At 45.2% G+C, this 19,284-nt stretch overlaps 1 protein-coding gene across 7 annotated transcripts; it reads right to left on the reverse strand.

The window, feature by feature from the left end:
* Positions 1-1,838: 1,838 nt before the first annotated feature.
* Positions 1,839-18,249, reverse strand: TRIM45 (tripartite motif containing 45). Of its 7 annotated transcripts, XR_008625852.2 has the most exons (8): positions 16,017-18,236; positions 14,823-15,168; positions 12,150-12,883; positions 10,747-10,876; positions 9,707-9,821; positions 7,485-7,611; positions 6,225-6,583; positions 1,839-5,349 (listed from the first exon to the last, which is right to left on the reverse strand). XR_008625852.2 is itself a non-coding variant. In XM_055114428.2 (7 exons), the coding sequence occupies exons 1-7, from the start codon at positions 15,971-15,973 to the stop codon at positions 6,435-6,437; spliced, it is 1,734 nt and encodes a 577-aa protein (XP_054970403.2). In that variant the 5' UTR covers positions 15,974-18,249; the 3' UTR covers positions 1,839-6,434. The 7 variants fall into 7 exon arrangements, 5 of the variants coding, with proteins under 5 accessions (XP_054970403.2, XP_054970405.2, XP_054970406.2 ...); XR_608464.5 differs by having other exon boundaries at positions 14,823-18,244; XM_055114428.2 differs by having other exon boundaries at positions 1,839-6,583; positions 14,823-15,198; positions 15,871-18,249.
* Between the last annotated feature and the right edge of the window lie 1,035 nt (positions 18,250-19,284).

Raw genomic sequence — 19,284 nt, forward strand, 5'->3', positions numbered from 1 at the left:
CCTTGCTCTGATTGTCTGTTGCTCAATGAAATGGCTTTTAGCAGGGCTCAAAGGTTAAGCCAGATTCTCCTGCACTAATAGGATAAGCATGGAGACACCAGTGTTCAGTGTGGCCTCTGGTTGTCTGAAATTTTGCTATCAACTCTAATACCTTGAAAGAATTAGGTTTCCAAAGTGGGATATTGTGCTGCTGTTTGTGATATAGCATCTAGCCTTAGGAAAGGGCAGGAACAGTTTAAAAGCACATCTGTAGGCACAAAGAGAATTATAATAGAAATTCAGAATTCCTAGGCATATGACCTAGACCAAAATTTCTTCATAACTACAAATGAAATCAGGGTCATTTATGGTACAAACTACCACAGAAGTCAGTAGTTAGGGGATGGAGATAGATATGAAAAAAAAAAAAAAGCAAAACCCAGCCTAACTCCCAGGGAGGGAAGAGGGGCGACAGATATGCAGCTACACAATGTTTTTACTATCTTGAGTTCTTTTTACCCAGATTCCATAGCTAAATCCAGATGTATTAATAGGTAGAGACTACTTCAGAAAGGATGAGACTATTTTCTTGCTTAATTATCCACACAGCAATTCAGAAATGTATATTGAACACTTTTTATATGCCAGGCACTGCTGGGCACTGGAAATATAAAAGTAAGCAAAACTGGAAAACTATCCTGTCCTCCTGAGGCTTAGCATCTAAGGGAGACAGGCATTAGTCAACCCCATGTGGCTGTGAATCAGCCATGATGCTGAGTGCTACAAGAGAGGACTGTGCGGCTGGGAGGGCTTGTAACAGGATTTGACCTAGTTAGGGAAGATCTGAGGAAGTGATGAAAGAAGGAAATCGATATGTAAGAGCTCACAAGGCAGAGGGAGATGTTTCTTCCTATACTGCCTGCTTCTAATGAGCATCCACTTCATTGAACCACCTCTTCATTAAGCCAAACCTACCACACAGGGATACATTCTCTGGAGGAAAGTTGAGCAACTATTGCATTTGGGACATTAGAGTATGGGTGGGCTGACAGGTATGTGTATGTTTATTATCCAAGACAGCCAAGGTGTTTATCCTGTTACAACATCCCAGAGGACAGAGGCTCTTATTTGTGACTCTTTTTTCTTACCTGTAACACCAGAGGCATAACTTACATCATAATGCTGCATCTTGTTGATGCTTCAATGCTCACAATTCAAAGGTGATTTCTGAAGCACTTTGTTACACTGGGGACAGCTCCTAAATCCTCCCACTCTTTTTTTGCCTCACCTTGGAGTCTTGGGCTCTGTTGATCACTGACTCTGCCAGGTCTTTCAGCAGGCAAGACAGCTCAGTTAAATTGAGTTTGGACTTCCACTGTAGTGCATGCATGAGACAGCACCCCCAATCCCCAACACCCACACACAAACTTTAAATATTTGTAACAGAATTGTTACCATTAATATTGCTTAAAGGCTAACACATTAGCCAGAACCTAGATGTCTTCTGGAAATTTTTTATTGCAATGTTACTTCATCTACATAAAGTTGTCCAATCACTGAAACCTTCTCCAACTGAAATAAATGGTAAGCTTTTTGTTCTCAATTCTGAAATCGGATTCATTAAAAGGCACATGGGGATAGATGATATAATACAACAGGCTTCTTCATGGCAAGCAGTTCCCTAGATGTATGAGGTAATTGGAAAATTCAAGGCTGGTCTCTCAGGTGCATATAATTTATCCAACAGACTCGAGATAAGGCTGATTTTTTTCCAAGTGGTATTTGTTTAAATGACAAATACTGAGGTTCGGGAGAAGGGAAGTCTGGCTTATAAAAACAGATACCAAGGAGATCCAAGCTAAAAATTCTACCAATTAGATCTTTATTCACTGATCATAATATTAAGTCTCTACTATGTGCCAGGAACTGTCCTACATCGGGACAGTATGGTAGTTTAAAAATATCAAATCCCTGCCCTCATAGAGCTTACAATCTAGTATAAGAGGACAGACAACAAACAGAATATATACATGTTGGCCTGAAATCCCAGCACTTCGGAAGGCTGAGATGGCCAGGAGTTTGAGACCAGCCTGGGCAACATGGCAAAACCCCATCTCTACAAAAAATGCAAAAAATTCACCGGGCATGGGGTGGGGGGGGGGGGGTGTGCCTATGGTTCCACCTACTCCAGGGGCTGAGGTGGGAGAATCACTTGAACCTCGGGAGGCAGAGGCTGCAGTGAGCCGAGATTGTGCCACTGCACTCCAGCCTGGGTAACAGAGAGAGAGAGACCCTGTCTCCAAAAAAAAAAACCACAAAACAAAACATATATATATGTGAGATGGTGATGAAACTGGGCAACTCTGGGGTGGGAAGTTGCTATTTTGTACAGGGTAGTTAGCTAATAGGGTGATTTTTGATACTGGAGCGAGAACTTGAGAAGAACATGAATCATGAAGGTATCTGTGAAAAAAGCATTTCAGATGGAGGGGCAGTGATTCTAAAGGCCCCAAGACAGTGCTTGGAGTTTGAGGAGCACCAGGCAGACCAGTTTGGCTGGAATAGGGTGATGGAGGCGGATGGGTGGGCAGTAAGAGCAGGGATCCAGATCATGCGGGGTCTTACATGCTGATGTAAAGACTCACTTTTCTGAGATGTGAGGCCAATGGACAGTGGTGAGCAGAAGAGTGACATGAGCTGACATATTTTAAAAGATTTCTCTGATATTGGGTGGTCAAAAAAGATAAAGATTGGGAATTGGCCATTGGATTCTGTAACCTGGAGTTTACTGGTAACCTTGACAAGAGCTATTCAGTGGAGTCTTGAGGATGACAGACTGACTGGATTAGATCTTACAGAGAATGGGAGGGAAACTAGGATACCAAACAACAATTCTTTTGAGGTCCTTTTAAAGAGGAGCAGAAAAGGGGAAAGGTTGCTAAAGGGGGATGTGAAATTCTTCTTGAAAACTCAGCCCTAACACCCAATGCGACTATATTTGGAGAAAGGGCCTTTAAGGAGGTGATTAAGGTTAAATGACATCATTTGGGTGGGGTCCTAATCCAATAGGACTGGTGTCCTTATATGAAGAGACACCAGGAGCACATACACACAGGAGAAAGGCCATGTGAAAACAAGGTTGCCATCTGCAAGCCAAGGACAGAGTCCTCACCAAAAAACAACCCTGCCAGCACCTAGATTTTGGACTTCCAGACTCCAGAACTGTGAGAAAACTAATTTCTGTTGTTTAATCCACCCAGTCCATGGTATTGTTATGGCAGCCCTAGCCAACTAATACAAAAGGGAAATTCGTATTTTAAGAGGGAATATTGTACCATGTTTATTTTCTGAAGTAAGCAATCTGGGAGAGGGGGAAATTACTGAAGCAATGTTTTTGGGCAGTGGCTATAGAATGGGATTTAGTACATGGGACAGGAGTTGGCTCTTGATAGGAATTTAGGTAGATGTGTACATATGGTAGGGATGCTAGGGAAATTCTCCTCTGAATCCTTTTATATTCTTGGTGAAACAGGAAGCAAGGTCATAAGTGCAGAGTAGAGGTGGGGTAGAAATTGGAGTTTGAAGGGAAGAAAGTATGAATTGTCTAGAAGCATGGGAGAATAAATGGACTGGGGAGATGTTTCAGGTTATTGGGCAATGCTAAGAGCCCACTGAAGTTAGTGGTCATAAATTTAAAGTGAGACTAGTCATCACGCTTTTGTTTTTTTTGCAGGATCATTCAGTTGGGTTAGATGGAAGGTTGGATCTAACCTGGGTTGGAGTTTTGCCAGGCAAGAATGAGAGGGAGACTATGCAATAGAGTGACTATAGTGATGGTCTATAGAATCTAAGCTGGGAAGGATGAAGGGAAGGACCTGAGGTGGGTGAGAGAAACAACAGGAAGGTGGCAGAATCACTGCATTGTGGGTTCCAAAGAGGTAGAATTAGTAGTCAGGTTATTACAGTGGGTGAGCTGGAAAGGTGGGAGGTTGTGGTTGCAGGATGCCTGAAATTGAGACTATGCAGAGGGTGCAGGTGGAATCAAGATCTAGGGTATGTAAGGCTAAGTAGGGAAAAAATAATACTGGGGAAATGATCACAGAACTAAGAAGTCTGTGTAGACAATGAGTTATCCCAAGATTGATAAGGAGTTGTACCAGAGTCACAGCAAGCTCAATGCTATAATCTTCAAGGAACGAAGGGGAACGATTTGGGGCTCAGTAGATGGCTGAACCATGGAGGAATAGCAAGCTGTATAGCTGAAAGGCATGAGCTCCAAGGGTGGCCATTTTTAGAAAAAAAAGTAGGGCTAATGCTCTAGAACAGGGTTTCTCAACAGCGGAACCACTGACATTTTGGATTGGATACTTCTTTGTTTCGGGAAGCTGTCCTGAGCATTGTAAAATGACTAGCAGCATCTCTGACCTTTACCCACAAGCTACTAGTAGCACCTTGCCCCAGTAGTGGCAATTAAAAATGTCTCTGAGACTTTGCCAGATGTCCTCTTAGGGGCAAAGTCACTCCTGGTTAAGAACCACTCATCTCGGCCAGTCACGGTGGCTCACACCTGTAGTCACAGAACTTTGGCAGGCCAAGGTGGGCGGATCATGAGGTCAGGAGTTCGAGACCAGCCTGGCCAACCTGGTGAAACCCCGTCTCTGCTAAAAATACAAAAATTTGCTGGGCGTAATGGCACATGCCTGTAATCTCAGCTTACTCTTGGGAGGCTGAGGCAGGAGAATTGCTTGAACCTGGGAGGCGGAGGTTGCAGTGAGCTGAGATCGTGCCACTGCACTCCAGCCTACGTAACAGAGCAAGACTCTGTCTCAAAAAAAAAAAAAAAAAAAAGAACCACTCATCTCAAAGCAGCAGTAATAAGCTAAAAGGACATACACTTCTGGGCTGAGTGACAGAAGGAGTGAGGAAGAGCAAATAGCTAATAATTTGAGAGGGTGACAGGCAGGAATGTGTTTTGGGAAGATCAGATTTGGGTTACAGAAAGAGGCTGAAGGGAATGTTTCCAGAAAAGGGTGAGAACGCAGAGAACATCTTAGTATTTATGGCTATAATGTAGCCCATGTCTGTCAGCCTCAAGGAGGAAATGTATTCCACAATGATCTGACAGTCATCATCTAATCATTAACTTCCTTTGCCTGACCCAATTTGCCAAGTGAGTCATCTACTTCTTAAGGGATCTTACAATGCAGATTTCAATAATTATATTTAATACATGCTGAGTTTATTGCCATATAAGAAATCAAGAGTTTCAGAAGAACACACAAAATATATACAGTGAAGACCTTGGCAGGGCTGAGGCACCAGTGCTGTGTACATCCTCTCCCCAAATTCTCCAGCAGCTAAGAAGGCACACTATGAGTGAAGGCACAGTAAGAGTCAAAGCTCCCAGTTAACTTTCTAGGTATATAGATAACAGTGAAGACTACTCTAAAGACTACTTTACTAAAAAACAGAGCTGTGAGAAGGATGAAGGTGTCTAGATTTTCTGTATAAGTAGAACTGTAATAAATGTATGAGGTTCTATTTCAACACCATTCCCCTTTATTAACTTTCTATTTGTATGCCCTTGACCAAAGAGTAATCTTCCAGGCTTTGGGGCAGAAGGCTGTCATGGCATAGAGACGGAGGAGGGGGACACCACCAAAACAAGATCACATTATCATGATCACAAAACATGTACCAGTAAATCCACTGAAAGTATGCTAACAAAAAGTGGACAGGATGAAAGGAGGTTTCTAATCTCTAGGGGAAATATCTAAATAATGTGTAGCTCAGAGAAAAATTAAAAAGGTCATAATAGGCCAGGTGTGGTGGCTCATGCCTGTAACCCCAGCACTTTGGGAGGCCGAGGCAGGTGGATCACGAGGTCAGGAGTTTGAGACCAGCCTGGCCAACATGGTGAAACCCCGTCTCTACTAAAAACACAAAAATTAGCTGGGCATGGGGGGTGGGCACCTGTAATCCCAGCTACTCGGGACACCAAGGCAGGAGAATCATTTGAACCGGAAGGCGGAGGTTGCAGTGAGCCGAGATCATGCCACTGCACTCCAGCCTGGGTGACAGAGTGAGACTCTGTCTTTAAAAAAAAAAAAAAAAGAAAAAAAAAGGGTTATATCAGAAAGGAACTAAACTACCTAGACCCTTCAGTTCCAATGGAATAGATGCCTCCATACTGTACAAAATGAAAAGGAGTATCCTGTGGTAGAAAAAGAACATTGCCAACCTACCTTTAAGAGAAATGTAGAGGTGTTTTTTTGTGCTCAACCATCCACAAGTATAATCAGTGAGTAACTAACAAAAGAGCACTTGAACTCCAGTGCAAGATAAGGCACTTTGTTTTTAATTCTATCAGTCTCTTTAGAATGAACGAAGGTCTGGGTCCTCTGGAAATCTCAAGTGGTGCTGCCTGCAGCTTTAAAAGGCTGAGCACAAACCCATCAGAGAGCCACAGTCCTAAGTAGACTCCTCGGTGCGCTCTGCCCACCTGTCCATGTGCATTCAGATTTCTCATTAAATTTTCCACAGCATGACCAGTGGGGATGACCTGGGTGGCCTTTGTGTCCATGGCCACAGCCTAGGTACCCACCTACATGGGACAAAGAGGAAAGGACAAAAATCAACCATTAGAGTGGAGTCCAGCAGTTACCATTATCATGGAAATTAGACCTCCTGGCAACATGCAGATTCATGGGAGTGAAAATATCTAAGGAAATCTTGGCAAGAGGAACAAGCTATCTGATTGTTGTGCAGTCAGGAGGACCCTGAGAATTGATCACAGCAAATCAACTCATGTTAGCCGGAGTTCTAAGAATGCTGTAGTGATAGAACTTACCACCTGAAGGAGGCGAACTAGTTTGCACATTAACTGTAAAATAAATTGGTTTGGATTTTAACTGTAAAATCATTGAAATAAAAAAGGATAGGTTGGTGGACATTAAAAAAATAGAGGTAGATCCTCAAGTGTTTATACAGAAGGATGCAAAAGCCCGCTTTATGGCCCATTATTAGAGTAAGGACACAATAATTTTTTTTAAAGTAATTAGATCCCTTACCTAAACTGACTCCCTATCCTTTCTGTCCCCCTGAAAGACCCAGACCTTGTTCAATTGGTTTAATCATCCACTCCCCCAGCCATGCCTCATTTGGAATTTAAGGTTCTAAAAGGAATAAGATGGGTCCATAGTTTTCACACTGCTTAGGCCGCTGGAAAGGGACAGACAAACTGAGAATCCTACATAGAAGCACAGGGCTCATAGGAGCTGTACCAAAACTAACAGAACTGAGAGCTTTTAAGTCTGCTATTTCAATTCAGAACAAGGAAGCTTTAAGTGACACTTTTAGAACAGTGGTGTCTCTACAATCACAGACTGTGCTTCCTAGAAACAGAGCCTAAGTCCAAATGTCTAGTGGCTGTGTGGTAGGGAAGGGCCCGTCACTTGATTCCCACTGCTGGCAGAAAGGCCCAGAGGGTAGTGCTTTCTCCTTACCTGGCATGGTGCCTCCACAGGCGCAGCGAGCGGTTTTCTGGCCCCCGCTGGAGCAGAAGGTGCAGCAGTGAAACACGCCTGAGTGTGGGCGGTGCTTTCTCCTCACCGTCACAGTGAATGGCGAGCCCTGCAGTGTTCAGACCAAAAGTAATGAACAGCATCTTATGAGTTAACAGGATGTGCTGAGCATCACTATGTGCTAAACAGAGTCTGAGGCACAGGGCCTGTCCTTGGACAGACAAGGACAACAGGAAAGAAACAGATTAGAGGACAAGAACCCTGCTCAGCTGAGAGGGGGCAGACACGGATGCAGTGGAAGCATCACAGGGTCTGTGCAGCCCTCCTACCATGCTTTTCACCACAGATGCTAAGTACTAGACGTAGGTACTGATTTATTCCATGTAGCTGAACCTGCTGAACCTGCTGGACACTGACAGGAGTCACCCAGTCAGCTCCATTTTCAGTGACATCTGTATTAGCTGGGAATTGTTCTGGCAAGATGGCAGCAAAAGCAGAAGCCCATGCCACAATAAGCTTAAGCTTTTCTTGATGGATTCTGCCTCACTCTATCCTTGTATGAAGTATAAGTACCTAGGTCATTCAATACATTAGTAATCTCAGACTGACTTTTCTCTGGGATTCTCAATCTCAATTCTTAAGGAACCTCAGGTATAATAAGTAGAATGTCGCAACCACAAAGATAGGACATTCTGTGGTCCCTTCTCCAATTTCTCAGCCATGTACCTCTTCTCACATACCAAGCTAGCCTCTTTCCTTCCATCCTGGACATGACTTATCTGTTTACTCACCCACTTATTCTGGGACTGTAAAGACATACGGAAGGGAGAAAGGTTAAAATGTGTACAGCTAATAATTCTCAAATTAGTAACTCTCCCATCTGCCCCCTTTCCTTTAAGGATAACTTTCATTCTCTAATTTATATCCCATGTTAAACAAAAAATATTTATTTATTTTTTTAAAGATGGGATCTCACTCTGTCACCAGGCGGGAGTGCACTGGCACATCCATAGCTCACTGCAGCCTTGAGCTCCTGGGCTCAGGCAATCCTCCCAAGTAGCTGGGACTACAGGTGCACACCATCATGCCCAATTTAAATATTTAATAAGTTGCAATGTGCCTATCCTTATGTGAGAGCCACATTGTTTGCGAAAACGCAAAACAGAGAACCTAGCAACTTAGAAGTCTTTCAGATGTTAAATTTCCCATCTTAAAGAGTTTACAATCCCGTTAAAAAACAACTTGGCATTCAAAGAAATGGGTTCAAATTCCTATTTTGCTACATTTGCTGTGTATTTTAATGCAAGTTTGGTGTCTCAGTCTAATTGGACACTGATCCCTGTGCCTGAAGGGTTTTGAGGAAAATTGAAATAATGTATGTAAAAACACCTAACCTGTTCCTGACATACCATAATTAGGTAAACAATAAATGGCTATTAAATATGAGTGTTCCTTAGTGCACAAATCATAAGCCTAATATATCATGATGCTATATGGTATTTTACTGTCCCTGTCAGTGTTGATTTCTGTGGAGGGAAACCTCTGACTACTCCAATGTCAGCAGAGAGATTCTGCTCGACCTGTTAGTATCACCCAATTTTTAAAAACTCATACTCTCTAAAGCAGAAAGTGCTCTACTTGTGTTATACTTGTTTGTAGAAACCATGGTAACGTAACTTGTTTGGTATATTTGTTTGTTTATAGGAACCATAGTAACAGAAAAACCTATATGTAAAACAGAGTAGAAAATTACATGAGCAGATGGTTAGGCAGATAGATGACTAGTCAATTGTGAGGAGGGGGCATAACCCTCTCAACTGTGTTCATGTCCAGACACAGTCTGGACAAAACTGGAAAATCCTGAGCTAGATTATATTTTTTGAATATGCATGGTTGTCTGCTGGCAGATCACCCCCTGTGATCAAGACATCTTCTCCATATTAAGAATCCTAAGAAACCGACTGGGAGAATGATAAACTATAAGCATAACTGCCTGGAGGTGACACAGGGATACAGGGTTCTTATAGTCAACAGCATCCTCCAGGAAGAATAAGAGTAGCAAAATCTGGGCTGTTTCTAAAGTGAAGAAGACGACATGGGGATTCTATTCAATCTCTCTGTATAGCTGATCCTATGTGAAATGTCTCCAGATCCTAAGATAATAGAATCCAGGAAGCTCAGGGAAGCACATGCACCAGTCTTACCTGCACATGCTGTTCTTTGATGCAGACCCACACAGTATAGACGCCAGGTTCCTTGGGGGTATAGGAAATGTAGTATGTCCCATCCTTGTTATCCTGGACCATTGTTCTGACTGGGCTGAATGGAGATAAGAGTCAAAACACCACTCACTCCCACAAGCTGGCTTCAGTTGCTACTATTTCAGAATGTAAACTCTACACCATCTCATTCAGTATTAATGTTAAATATACCCAAACAGGATGCTTCTTCCATTTGCTTCAGAAGTTAATTTTACAACAGAAGGTAAACAGCATAAATTCCAATTTAGTCTGATATTCAGACAAATTCCTTGAATATATTATTGTGTCCTTTTCAACAGGCTTCTGTTGAACCCTCTTGCTCTGTTGTCCCTCCTCCATTCTACAATTCCAGAGAAATATAAACATGCTCCAGGCATAATTTAGTACCAAAGGGAGACTGAATTTTGAAAAGGGTACCATTCAGTCTAACACAAAATATTTTTCAACTTATTCTAAAGCTTGAGATGAAAACAATCTGAGGGGCAGACCATAGCTTTGAGAGAGAATTGAATACAAAACCCACACAAGAAAACACATTTGGTCACATAACGTTTCATAGTATTATGGGGAAGTAAGACGTAACTAGTGAGTTACACTCCAATATCTTTTTTTTTTTTTTGACCTGGGGTCTTGCTCTGTTGCCCAGGCTGGAGTGCACTGGCACAATCGCAGCTCACTGCAACCTCGACCTCCTGGGCTCAAGGGATCCTCCCATCTCAGCCTCCTGAATAGCTGGGATTATAGGCATAATGCCTCTACTCCCGGCTAATTTTTTTTTTTTAATTTTGTAGAGACAGGGTGTCCCTATGTTGCCCAGGCTGGTCTTGAACTCTTGGGCTTAAGCGATCCTCCTGCCTCCACTTCCCAAAGTGCTGGGATTACAGGCATGAGCCACTGTGCCCAGCTCCAATATCTTAAAGGACCTCATGTTTCCAGTTTTCTCACTGCCTGTTATCCATGACACCTAATTGTGTCATACAAACCTGTCTTTCTTATCTTTAGGGACAACGGCAACTTGAACGTTGTCTCCTCCCCTGCCCATGATTTCTCCTGCGGCATCCTTACAAAGCAGGGTGAAAGAGGCTGTCTGTTTCTCCCGGGCTCTGTGGAGGTCTGAAAAAGATAAACACTCGGTCCTCACCTCGAATGTAAACTGCAGTGACTACATCTCCATCTTGCTTTTTCTCTTCAGAACAAAGGGTTGTACTTTACTGTAACCACCCTGGCTCCCTTTGTTTTCTCTTCCCCTTCTGCCTCCCAGAGTACGCCTCTTGGGAGTCCTTCCTGGTTAGCCTGGTTCTCTCAGCTAGCAGCTGCTTTGGATCACACAGGATCCTGGACCTTACCTTCAGTCCTAGGATGCTTTAAAAATACTCAGGACTGACCGAGGTATTTAAAGAAAACCTCTAGACCCTGTGAGAGAGGATAGTAACCCCAAAACCACCCTCCCTAAGCTCCAGATCCTGCTGGGCTAGGCAGGGAGTACAGCTGACCAGCCTCACGACCCTCCATGTTTTGAGATCCTCTGCAACTTGGTAGCTCATGCCAAGGTACTGGGGGGATATCCAGTAGCTACAGCCCCTACTCCAGCATTCAGATGAAACAGGGTTTCTTAACCTGGGGTTCATGAACTACTATGAGGTCTGTGGAAAGGCTTATGAAGAGTCTAAAAATCTGGAATTGTATGCACAAGTTACTGGGTGTTTCTGTAGGAGAGAACATTCTCAAAGAGATCTATGGCTTCCAAACAGTTAAGAATGCCTGTGTCAGTAAGATGCAATCTTCCTATCAGGACTGACCTACTGACCTGTGAAACATGTTTTAATAATATGCTTCCATTAGAAAGGGAACACTCGTTAAAAGAAACCATTTTTCCCCCAATTAAATGAAACACCTACCATATCCTTTTAAATGCCAGTAAGGTTGATGTGAACCAAAAAGGGCCTAAAGGAAAGGAAACCGTAATCTCATCTTCCTCATTCCTCTGAAACTCCCTTCAGAATTTGATCTAGGAATCCAGGGCCTGCCATGCTCCTCTCTGAGCAGGCAGAATTTCACCTGGCCCTAGTCACTGCTGTTACCTCCAACGGGCACTGTCTCTGTTCTGCCATCTGATAGAAACAAAACATGATCTGTGTGTTTCTCAGCCATTATTACTTCTCTGAACTGGAAAAGGGTCAAGCCTCACTCCTGTATTAACTGTACCCTAGCCAGAACAAACCAGAAAGGGCAAAGGTGGGGGTCACTGTCTTTCAGATCAGTTTATCTCCCCAGCTTTGGTAACCTGGTCAGTAGGGCATGCTTCCTAGCAGAACAAGCCACCAATCTTCACACACCATCTCCCTGTCCACTGCCCTCTCAATGTCAATGGGAAATGCCTTCCTACCTTCTCCTTGTAGGACACATTTGGCTGGATCAACCTCTTTGGTATTAATGGTACCATAAATTTCATAGCCACGGCACTGGCCTGCTTTCTCCTGAGGACAGAAGCGTATCTTATCATTTACTCCAGGACGGGCGCTATATTGAACTTTGTTCAGCTTCCTGAGCCGTTCTACCACCACCCTCTTGGTGATGAGGATCTCCAAGTCTGAGCCGCTGGTCAGCAAGTGCTCGGTGAACTCCACTCCAGTCCGCATGTCTGCCAGTAACTGTTCCAGCTGGGCCTTCTGCAGCTGCAGGGAATTTTCCTTCTGGGCCCGTATGTCTTCCAGCTGCTTCAGCAGCTTGTCCCGATGCTCCTCAATGGCCTTAATGTAGCCCTCCGAGAATGTCCGGACATCAGCTGCCACTGCCTCCACTCGCTTCTGGAGGGCACTGTTCATTATGTGGATCTGAGCCAGGGCTTCCTCCAGGGCCTCCACGTGGGGCTGAGTACCTTTGAGGAGCTCCCACACAGAGTCCCCATGCTTGTGGATGACATTGCTGGTGAAGTCGCAGGGGTGTTCCCGATGCTCCCCCACCACACAATCCCGGCACACGGGCCGGTCACAGAACTCACAGAACAGCCTCAGTTCCTCTGCAGGGTGAACAGGACACAGGATGGGCTTCCCAATCCGGCTGTAGCCTTTCAAGTCTTTTAGGTCCACCATGGTGTGGTAAGTCGTTTTCTTCTGCCGCCTAGGGGCAAACAGAATCAATAACAGGAAATAAGGGGATAATTCTGTTGGGAATAGTTGGGCAGAGAGATTTTAGGAGCACAGGATCTGAAGTTAAACAAACCTGATTTCAATTCCTTGCTCTAATCTCTAATTGCATGATCCTCTCTGATTCCAGTTTCTCGTCTGTACAGTGGGGACAATACCTACCTGAAAGAGCTGTTGTATAGAATAACATGTGAACAGACTAGGGCTCTGGCTGGCTACATGCCTATGCAGAAGGTTGCAAGACTATGACTGCATGCTAGAACTTTCCCAAAGAGTTTAGACAAGAGTCACAGTCGGCTTCCTAAGGTAAGCTAGCAGTGAGGGCATGGCAGAAAACCAGCACCAAGAAACAGAAACCATGCCAGATAACACAGCAATAAAGTCCAAGCAATTAAAAAGCAGACACCAAGTCTCATCTAGCTTGCATCTAAGATTTTGGTGAAGCATTTCTGTTGACCTGTATCACCCAAATCAGCAGGCTAGAATTTTTTTCAAGAGACATCGTCAACATCATTAGAAAGCGTGAAACCGGCCGGGCGCGGTGGCTCACGCCTGTAACCCCAGCATTTTGGGAGGCTGAGGTGGGCAGATCAACTGAGGTCAGGAGTTTGAGACCAGCCTGGCCAACATGGTGAAACCCTGTCTCTACTAAAAATACAAAAAATTAGCCAGGCATGGTGGCATGTGCCTGTAATCCCAGCTACTGGGGAGGCTGAGGCAGGAGAATCGCTTGAACCTAGGAGGTGGAGGTTGCAGTGAGCGGAAATTGCGTTATTGCACTCCAGCCTGGGCGACTAGAGCCAGACTCCATCTCAGAAAAAAAAAAAGAGAAAAGAAAGTGTGAAACCAATGGTTAGTAGAATCAAAGCTCTCTTTCTAATTCCTTTCCGATAGTAGCCCTCTAGAGATGTAGGGAAATCCTTAGGAAAACATGGTGACTGTTCAGAGTTCCTCCATTAGCATTATATCAATTTGAAGCTTATATGCCTATTCTGGCACCAGAAGAGTGGCTGCAGAGAAAATAGGGTTAGCTGGTTTGGCTGGCAGCAAGACAGTCGCAGGGACTATCACATAATTACAAGTTAAAAATAGAGTGAAGTCTACAAACTTGTTCTGTTAGTGTAGCCAGAAAACAAATGGAAGTAGAACCCGAAATCTATTTTAGGCTAATCCTAAAACTGTGGTCATTTTATATTCTGGTGTCCTAGGATGGGGTAAGGTAGAGTACGAAGGGACAAAAGTGATCCATCTGACAAACTATTCACCAAATGCCATAAAAGACATAGTCTGCACCCCAATTAACACCTACCAGCCCACCTCACCAAGCTCCAGAGTAACTCTAAGGTACAAAGCAAAAGCTGAGGTCCGGCCAATCATCATCACCTATTCTAGGAGCATAGCATGGGTTACTGGAATGTAGTCAAAATGATCTGGATTTAATACTCTGTTCTGTTACACACTTACCAACTGTAGGACCTTGGCAAATCACATAATATTGCTGAGCTTGTTTCCCCAATTAATAAATGGGGGCGAAAACAGGGCCTGCTTTTCTGTAAGAGTTGCAAGATCGAAGATCAAGAACAGGATCTATGCTGTTATATTCATTCTCTTGTTTCTCCAGCACCCAGTACAATTATTCACTACACGAATGACTGAAGGAAACTGTAGCTGCACTTTGTAAATTGAAAGGGTTTATTGCTATTGCTATATTAGGCTACTATATTAGGTACTATATTAGGCTAACCGGGTTAACTGTTGTACTGGAGTATTTGCTATTGCATTGTTATATTGCTCTTTGACCTTCCACGGTATTTGAGAAGGCTTTCCTTTTCATCTGCTCACCGAGGGATTTGTCTTGACACCTCTTTGTAATCTGCTCTTAAGCTACACCTGATGGAGTGTCCCATCTTTACCTATGAGCCTGGCAGCAGAAGTGGCAGAGGTTGGCTTTGCAGGTCTGACACCTCTTCTCTACTTCCCTGTCGTTGCACAGGTCACACACCAGGCCCTGGCCTTCCCCACGTAGGCTCTCCGGCATCACATCATTCACGGCCAGGTGGTCTATGGTTAAAGCCTTCACTCCACCCATGGGCAGGTCCACCTGAGCATCACATACCGGACAAAGGATGCCGATCTGCGACTGCAGACTTCGTGGCTTGAGTTCCTGGAATATTGACCCCTCAGAGCTTGTGTCAGAGTCTCCCCCTCGGATGTCCACTACTGAGAAGGGCTCCAGCTGCTCCAGACACGTGGTGCAAACTGTATGCAAACAAGGCAAGAGCCTGGGGGCTTTGAAAAGCCCCAAGCACAAGGGGCAGTGAGTCTTGGCTGAGTTCCCAAGTGCAGTCCCACTAGGGAGTTTGCTTACAAAGCCCAGCAGCGGTTTTCTGTTTTCTGACATACTCCTCAAGTTTGTGACCAATATTAGAAAGGGCCCTGGGCAGTTCTACGATGTAGTAGCAGGTGATTAAGCCCACCCAAAGAGAAAGTTTCCAGAACTTGAACAGAGACCATGGGGACTCCCTCGCTGACAAATAAAAGGGCAGACGGGAAGACGAGGCTTCCTCGAAGGAATCACCCACAGATCTACTCAGGAGGGCCCCCTCCTTTCCACTGCATCCCATACCAGACACGCCCACGCCCTCCTCTGCCCCGCAAGTCCTCCCCGGATGCGCTTCCAGGTCTAGCTCTCCAGCTAGTCCTGCTGCCAACAAAGTCACCCCTGCACCTCTCGCTCCCTCCACTGCCACCCCCCTCCCGCCGCCCGCCCCACTGCGCGCCACACGCGACAAGGGCCGACCCCGCCCGCGCACGATGAGGTAGAGGCCCTCTTGCTCCTTCCCTCTGCGAAAGCCGCCCGCCGGGTGAGGGAATTGCAAGCCGCCGGCGGGCTTCTCAGTGTCCACCGCCTCCCCCGCGCCTCGGCCCGGGACGCCCGCGGGCTCTGGCCCCTCCTCACACCAATCCCAGCCCGGTCTACTCCAGCGAGTCCAATCACCGTCCGAGAGGGGCGGCCCTCGCCGCTCCGGGCCCCGCCGCCCTCCAGAGTGACGCCACTAAGCATCCAATAAGTTTTGGAAATTCCACATCTTCGCCAGTCCACTCACGCGGGGGGCGGGACCTGACACGGCCGTGGGCGGGGCGGCCGAAGGGCTTAGAGTGCGGCGGGAGGAAAAGGCCAAGGCTCGGAGCGAGGCGGCATAATGTAGTCAGCGTCACCGTTTCACAGGGACTGTCCCTCTCTCTGTGGTGACCAGAGAGGCCTCAGGACCTCTTAAAAAGCCACGCTGATTTGGCGCCGGGACGGCCTTCTTTCTGCCCTCGGACTCGTCCCACGAACGCAGACTGGGTTCTCCCATTGGTGGATGGCACTGTCAGTTGGCTCTGCGCTGGGAGTGGGAGACGTTTTTCGGGCTCCCGAGGTCTCGGCCGCTCGGGGGCGCCAGACGTTTCTCCTCCACGCGGGTTTGAGGCTGCGAGGCTCCCCTCTGTCCTCAGGCGCTTACTGTAGCTCACAGGTCCCTCAGGCCTAGCGTGCTGGGTACAAGCACTCCCGCGGCTCCCCGACTTCGGGTATTTTTCGGGGGTGAGGGCATCTCAGGCTCGCGTTACGGGGACCGGTTCGGGAGACCGTGGAGCCGAGGTGTCGAATGGAGGGCTTACTTCGGCCGGGCCAGGGAGCGCCACCCTCCTTGTCGGGCTCGGGAAGGCTTTGTTTTCCGGTCCGGGGGGAGTGCAGATGACCTAAGGAGTTGAATGTCACCCGGGATTCCACAGTCCTGTGTAACAGAAACGAGCTGAGCGAGTTGGACCCGCTGTTTTTATCAGTCAATCACGGAGGGCTCCTGCCTGGTCACAATGAGACAATGGACGGTGGCAATGAGGGACAAGCCCTTTGTGGGATCAAAACTAATTGGGAAGATGAACACGTCCGACCCCTTTAACTTTATAATTACACGGCCGACTTCTCTGGCCTTACCAGGCGTCTCCTGATTATCCAAAATTCCAAAAATGGAAACAGCTGCTCCTTTCCCCTCCACCTGTTGTTATCTCCAGTTGCGTCAGCTTGTCTACTGGGCCCTCACTGCTTTCTTTGTTCATGACCTTCCCTACTTAATTTGGACCCAGTGGGCGACTGTTTCACTTGATTCCTTCATTATCTGTTTCATGCTATAGGCATAGTGTCTGGAGCCTAAGCTTTTAAAAGTATGGAATCTGAAAAAAAGTTAACCCCAAAATATGAAAAAAAAAAAACCACTATAAAATATAAAAATGAAATGTTTGGCCATTTCCAAAATATAACACGCCAATGAGTCAAATGCCACCTTTATATAAAATGTGCAAGTAATTTCCAAATGTTAAGCATATCTCCAAAGATTTTTAAATAGTCCTTACCTAGATTTTTTTCAGCCTCTTGTCCTTCTTGCATCTACTCTCAAAATCTGCATTCGCCTCTCCAGTAGGCTGGAGGAAGTCACAAAAACTGTGTGGACTTGGGTTTGCTATATATTCTTGCTTTGAACTTCACCTTTACCCTCCCTGCTGCTTGGCTGTGCTTTACTTCATCTCTTGTTCATGCTGTATCACATTTCTTGTGGTAGTAGTTTCAAGCTTCTCTTGTTTCAGAATTGCTTTATAATTTACACGTGCAATATCTCATTTAGCAGTATCTCATTTAACCTTTAACAATATTGTAAGGAAATGGCCCCAAAGAGGTCTTGCCAGGTCTTGGATGGCCAGCCCAAGTTAACATATCTGGAACTTGAACACAACCTTATGATGCCATATCTAAGATTATATCCGGGCTACCTCTACCTTTCCTTTTTTTTTTTTTTTCTTTTTTTGAGATTGAGTTTTGCCCTTGTTGCCTAGGCCGGAATGCAATGGCAGGATCTCGGCACACTGCAACCTCCACCTCCAGGGTTCAAGCGATTCTCCTGCCTCAGCCTCCCAGGTAGCTGGAATTACAGGCATGCACCACCACACCTGGCTAATTTTTTGTATTTTTAGTAGAGACTGGATTTCACCATGTTGGGCAGGCTCCTCTCGAACTCCTGACCTCAGGTGATCCACCCGCCTCGGCCTCCCAAAGCGCTGGGATTACAGGCGTGAGCCACCGCGCCTGGCCACCTCTACCTTTCCTTTCTCAGTTTCTTAAGCATCAAATCCCTCACACATGCTGCAGCTAATTCCCTTCCATTGATGAGAAAAACAAGGTTGTCTGAAGAACTGCCTCGCCTTTCTACTTAAAAAATCCATGATTCCTCACACCTCCTCTCGTACCTCTCCTGACTGCCATTCTTTAGTGCCAAGATTAGTTCCTCAAGATCTTTGTTTTTTATCCCAACCTCTCCTGCTTCCTCAAAACCTTATTCCTATGTTTCAGTCAGTCAGTTTTTCTACCAAGAGTTCTGATGAAGTCCTGAAAGGGGAAGCAAATCGTCTTTTGATCTAGCTCCCCTTCAACGTATTAATAGTGGTGGTTCTCGCCCCTATATTTCTCAAAAGGGTGGTCTCACTGTCTGCTTTCATCATCTTTTTATAACCATCACCACCCATTTATTCCTCCCCTCTTTCCTATTGAGACTTTCTTGTAGATCATGAGTGACCATATTGCTGGCCTTTTCTCAATAGGCAATCTCTTTAGTATTTACCATTTTTTGTACTTCCTCATCCTTAAAACTTGCCTCCTCCTTGACTTCTGAAATACTCTACTCTCCTAACCTTCTATCTCTTGGGCTGCTTCTCACACCCTCCATCCTCACTAGTTCCCCTTCCTCCACTTTATCTCCTACCTTTGCGTCTACATTTCCTCATGTGGATGATTCCCAGACCAACGCTTCCAGTACTGATGTCTCCCCTGAGCTTTTGACATAGATTTCTAAATCTGCACTCAAATATGTTCCTATCACCAAGTCCCACATAGCTTAAACTTCACTGAACTTCTTTGCTCACTGAACTGCACTCTCTGAATTTTCCTATTTGATTCTCTCCAGAGTATCATCATTCTCCTTTCCCTCCTGCACGAAACCTTATAGTGCTGCTGGCCTCCTTTCTCTTGTTCCATATCCAGGCAGACACTGATTTCTTTCCATCCCCACTGCCAACACCTCACTGCATACACTTTTCAAGATGCTATAGCTCTTTATCACCCTCACCTTAAGTATCACAATAGTGTCTGAATTATCCCTGCCCTTTATTTTTTTTGATCTACACAGTTCTTCCAAATTAATTGTAAAAACATATAAAAACATGATACAAGTCAGTCTTCATTCTAAAACTTTCAGTAGCTCCCCATTTTTGTAGGATAATATCTGCATTCTTCAATAGATTCATAAAACTGCTTGTTTAGTTATTCCCTAAACATTGCCAAGC

The sequence above is a fragment of the Pan paniscus genome, chromosome 1 (genome assembly GCF_029289425.2).
Source record: "Pan paniscus chromosome 1, NHGRI_mPanPan1-v2.0_pri, whole genome shotgun sequence".
In the NCBI taxonomy this organism is placed as follows: domain Eukaryota; kingdom Metazoa; phylum Chordata; class Mammalia; order Primates; family Hominidae; genus Pan; species Pan paniscus.

Bases quoted from the DNA above. Each gene is read 5' to 3' on its own strand.
- TRIM45 (XM_003806286.5), bottom strand. From the start codon at position 15,310: ATGTCAGAAAACAGAAAACCGCTGCTGGGCTTTGTAAGCAAACTCCCT. The intron at 7,612-9,706 runs GTAAGACTGGTG...TGAACACTGCAG, and splicing joins TCAAAGAACAGCATGTGCAG to GGCTCGCCATTCACTGTGAC. The intron at 6,584-7,484 runs GTAAGGAGAAAG...TGTCCCATGTAG, and splicing joins CTGTGGAGGCACCATGCCAG to GTGGGTACCTAGGCTGTGGC.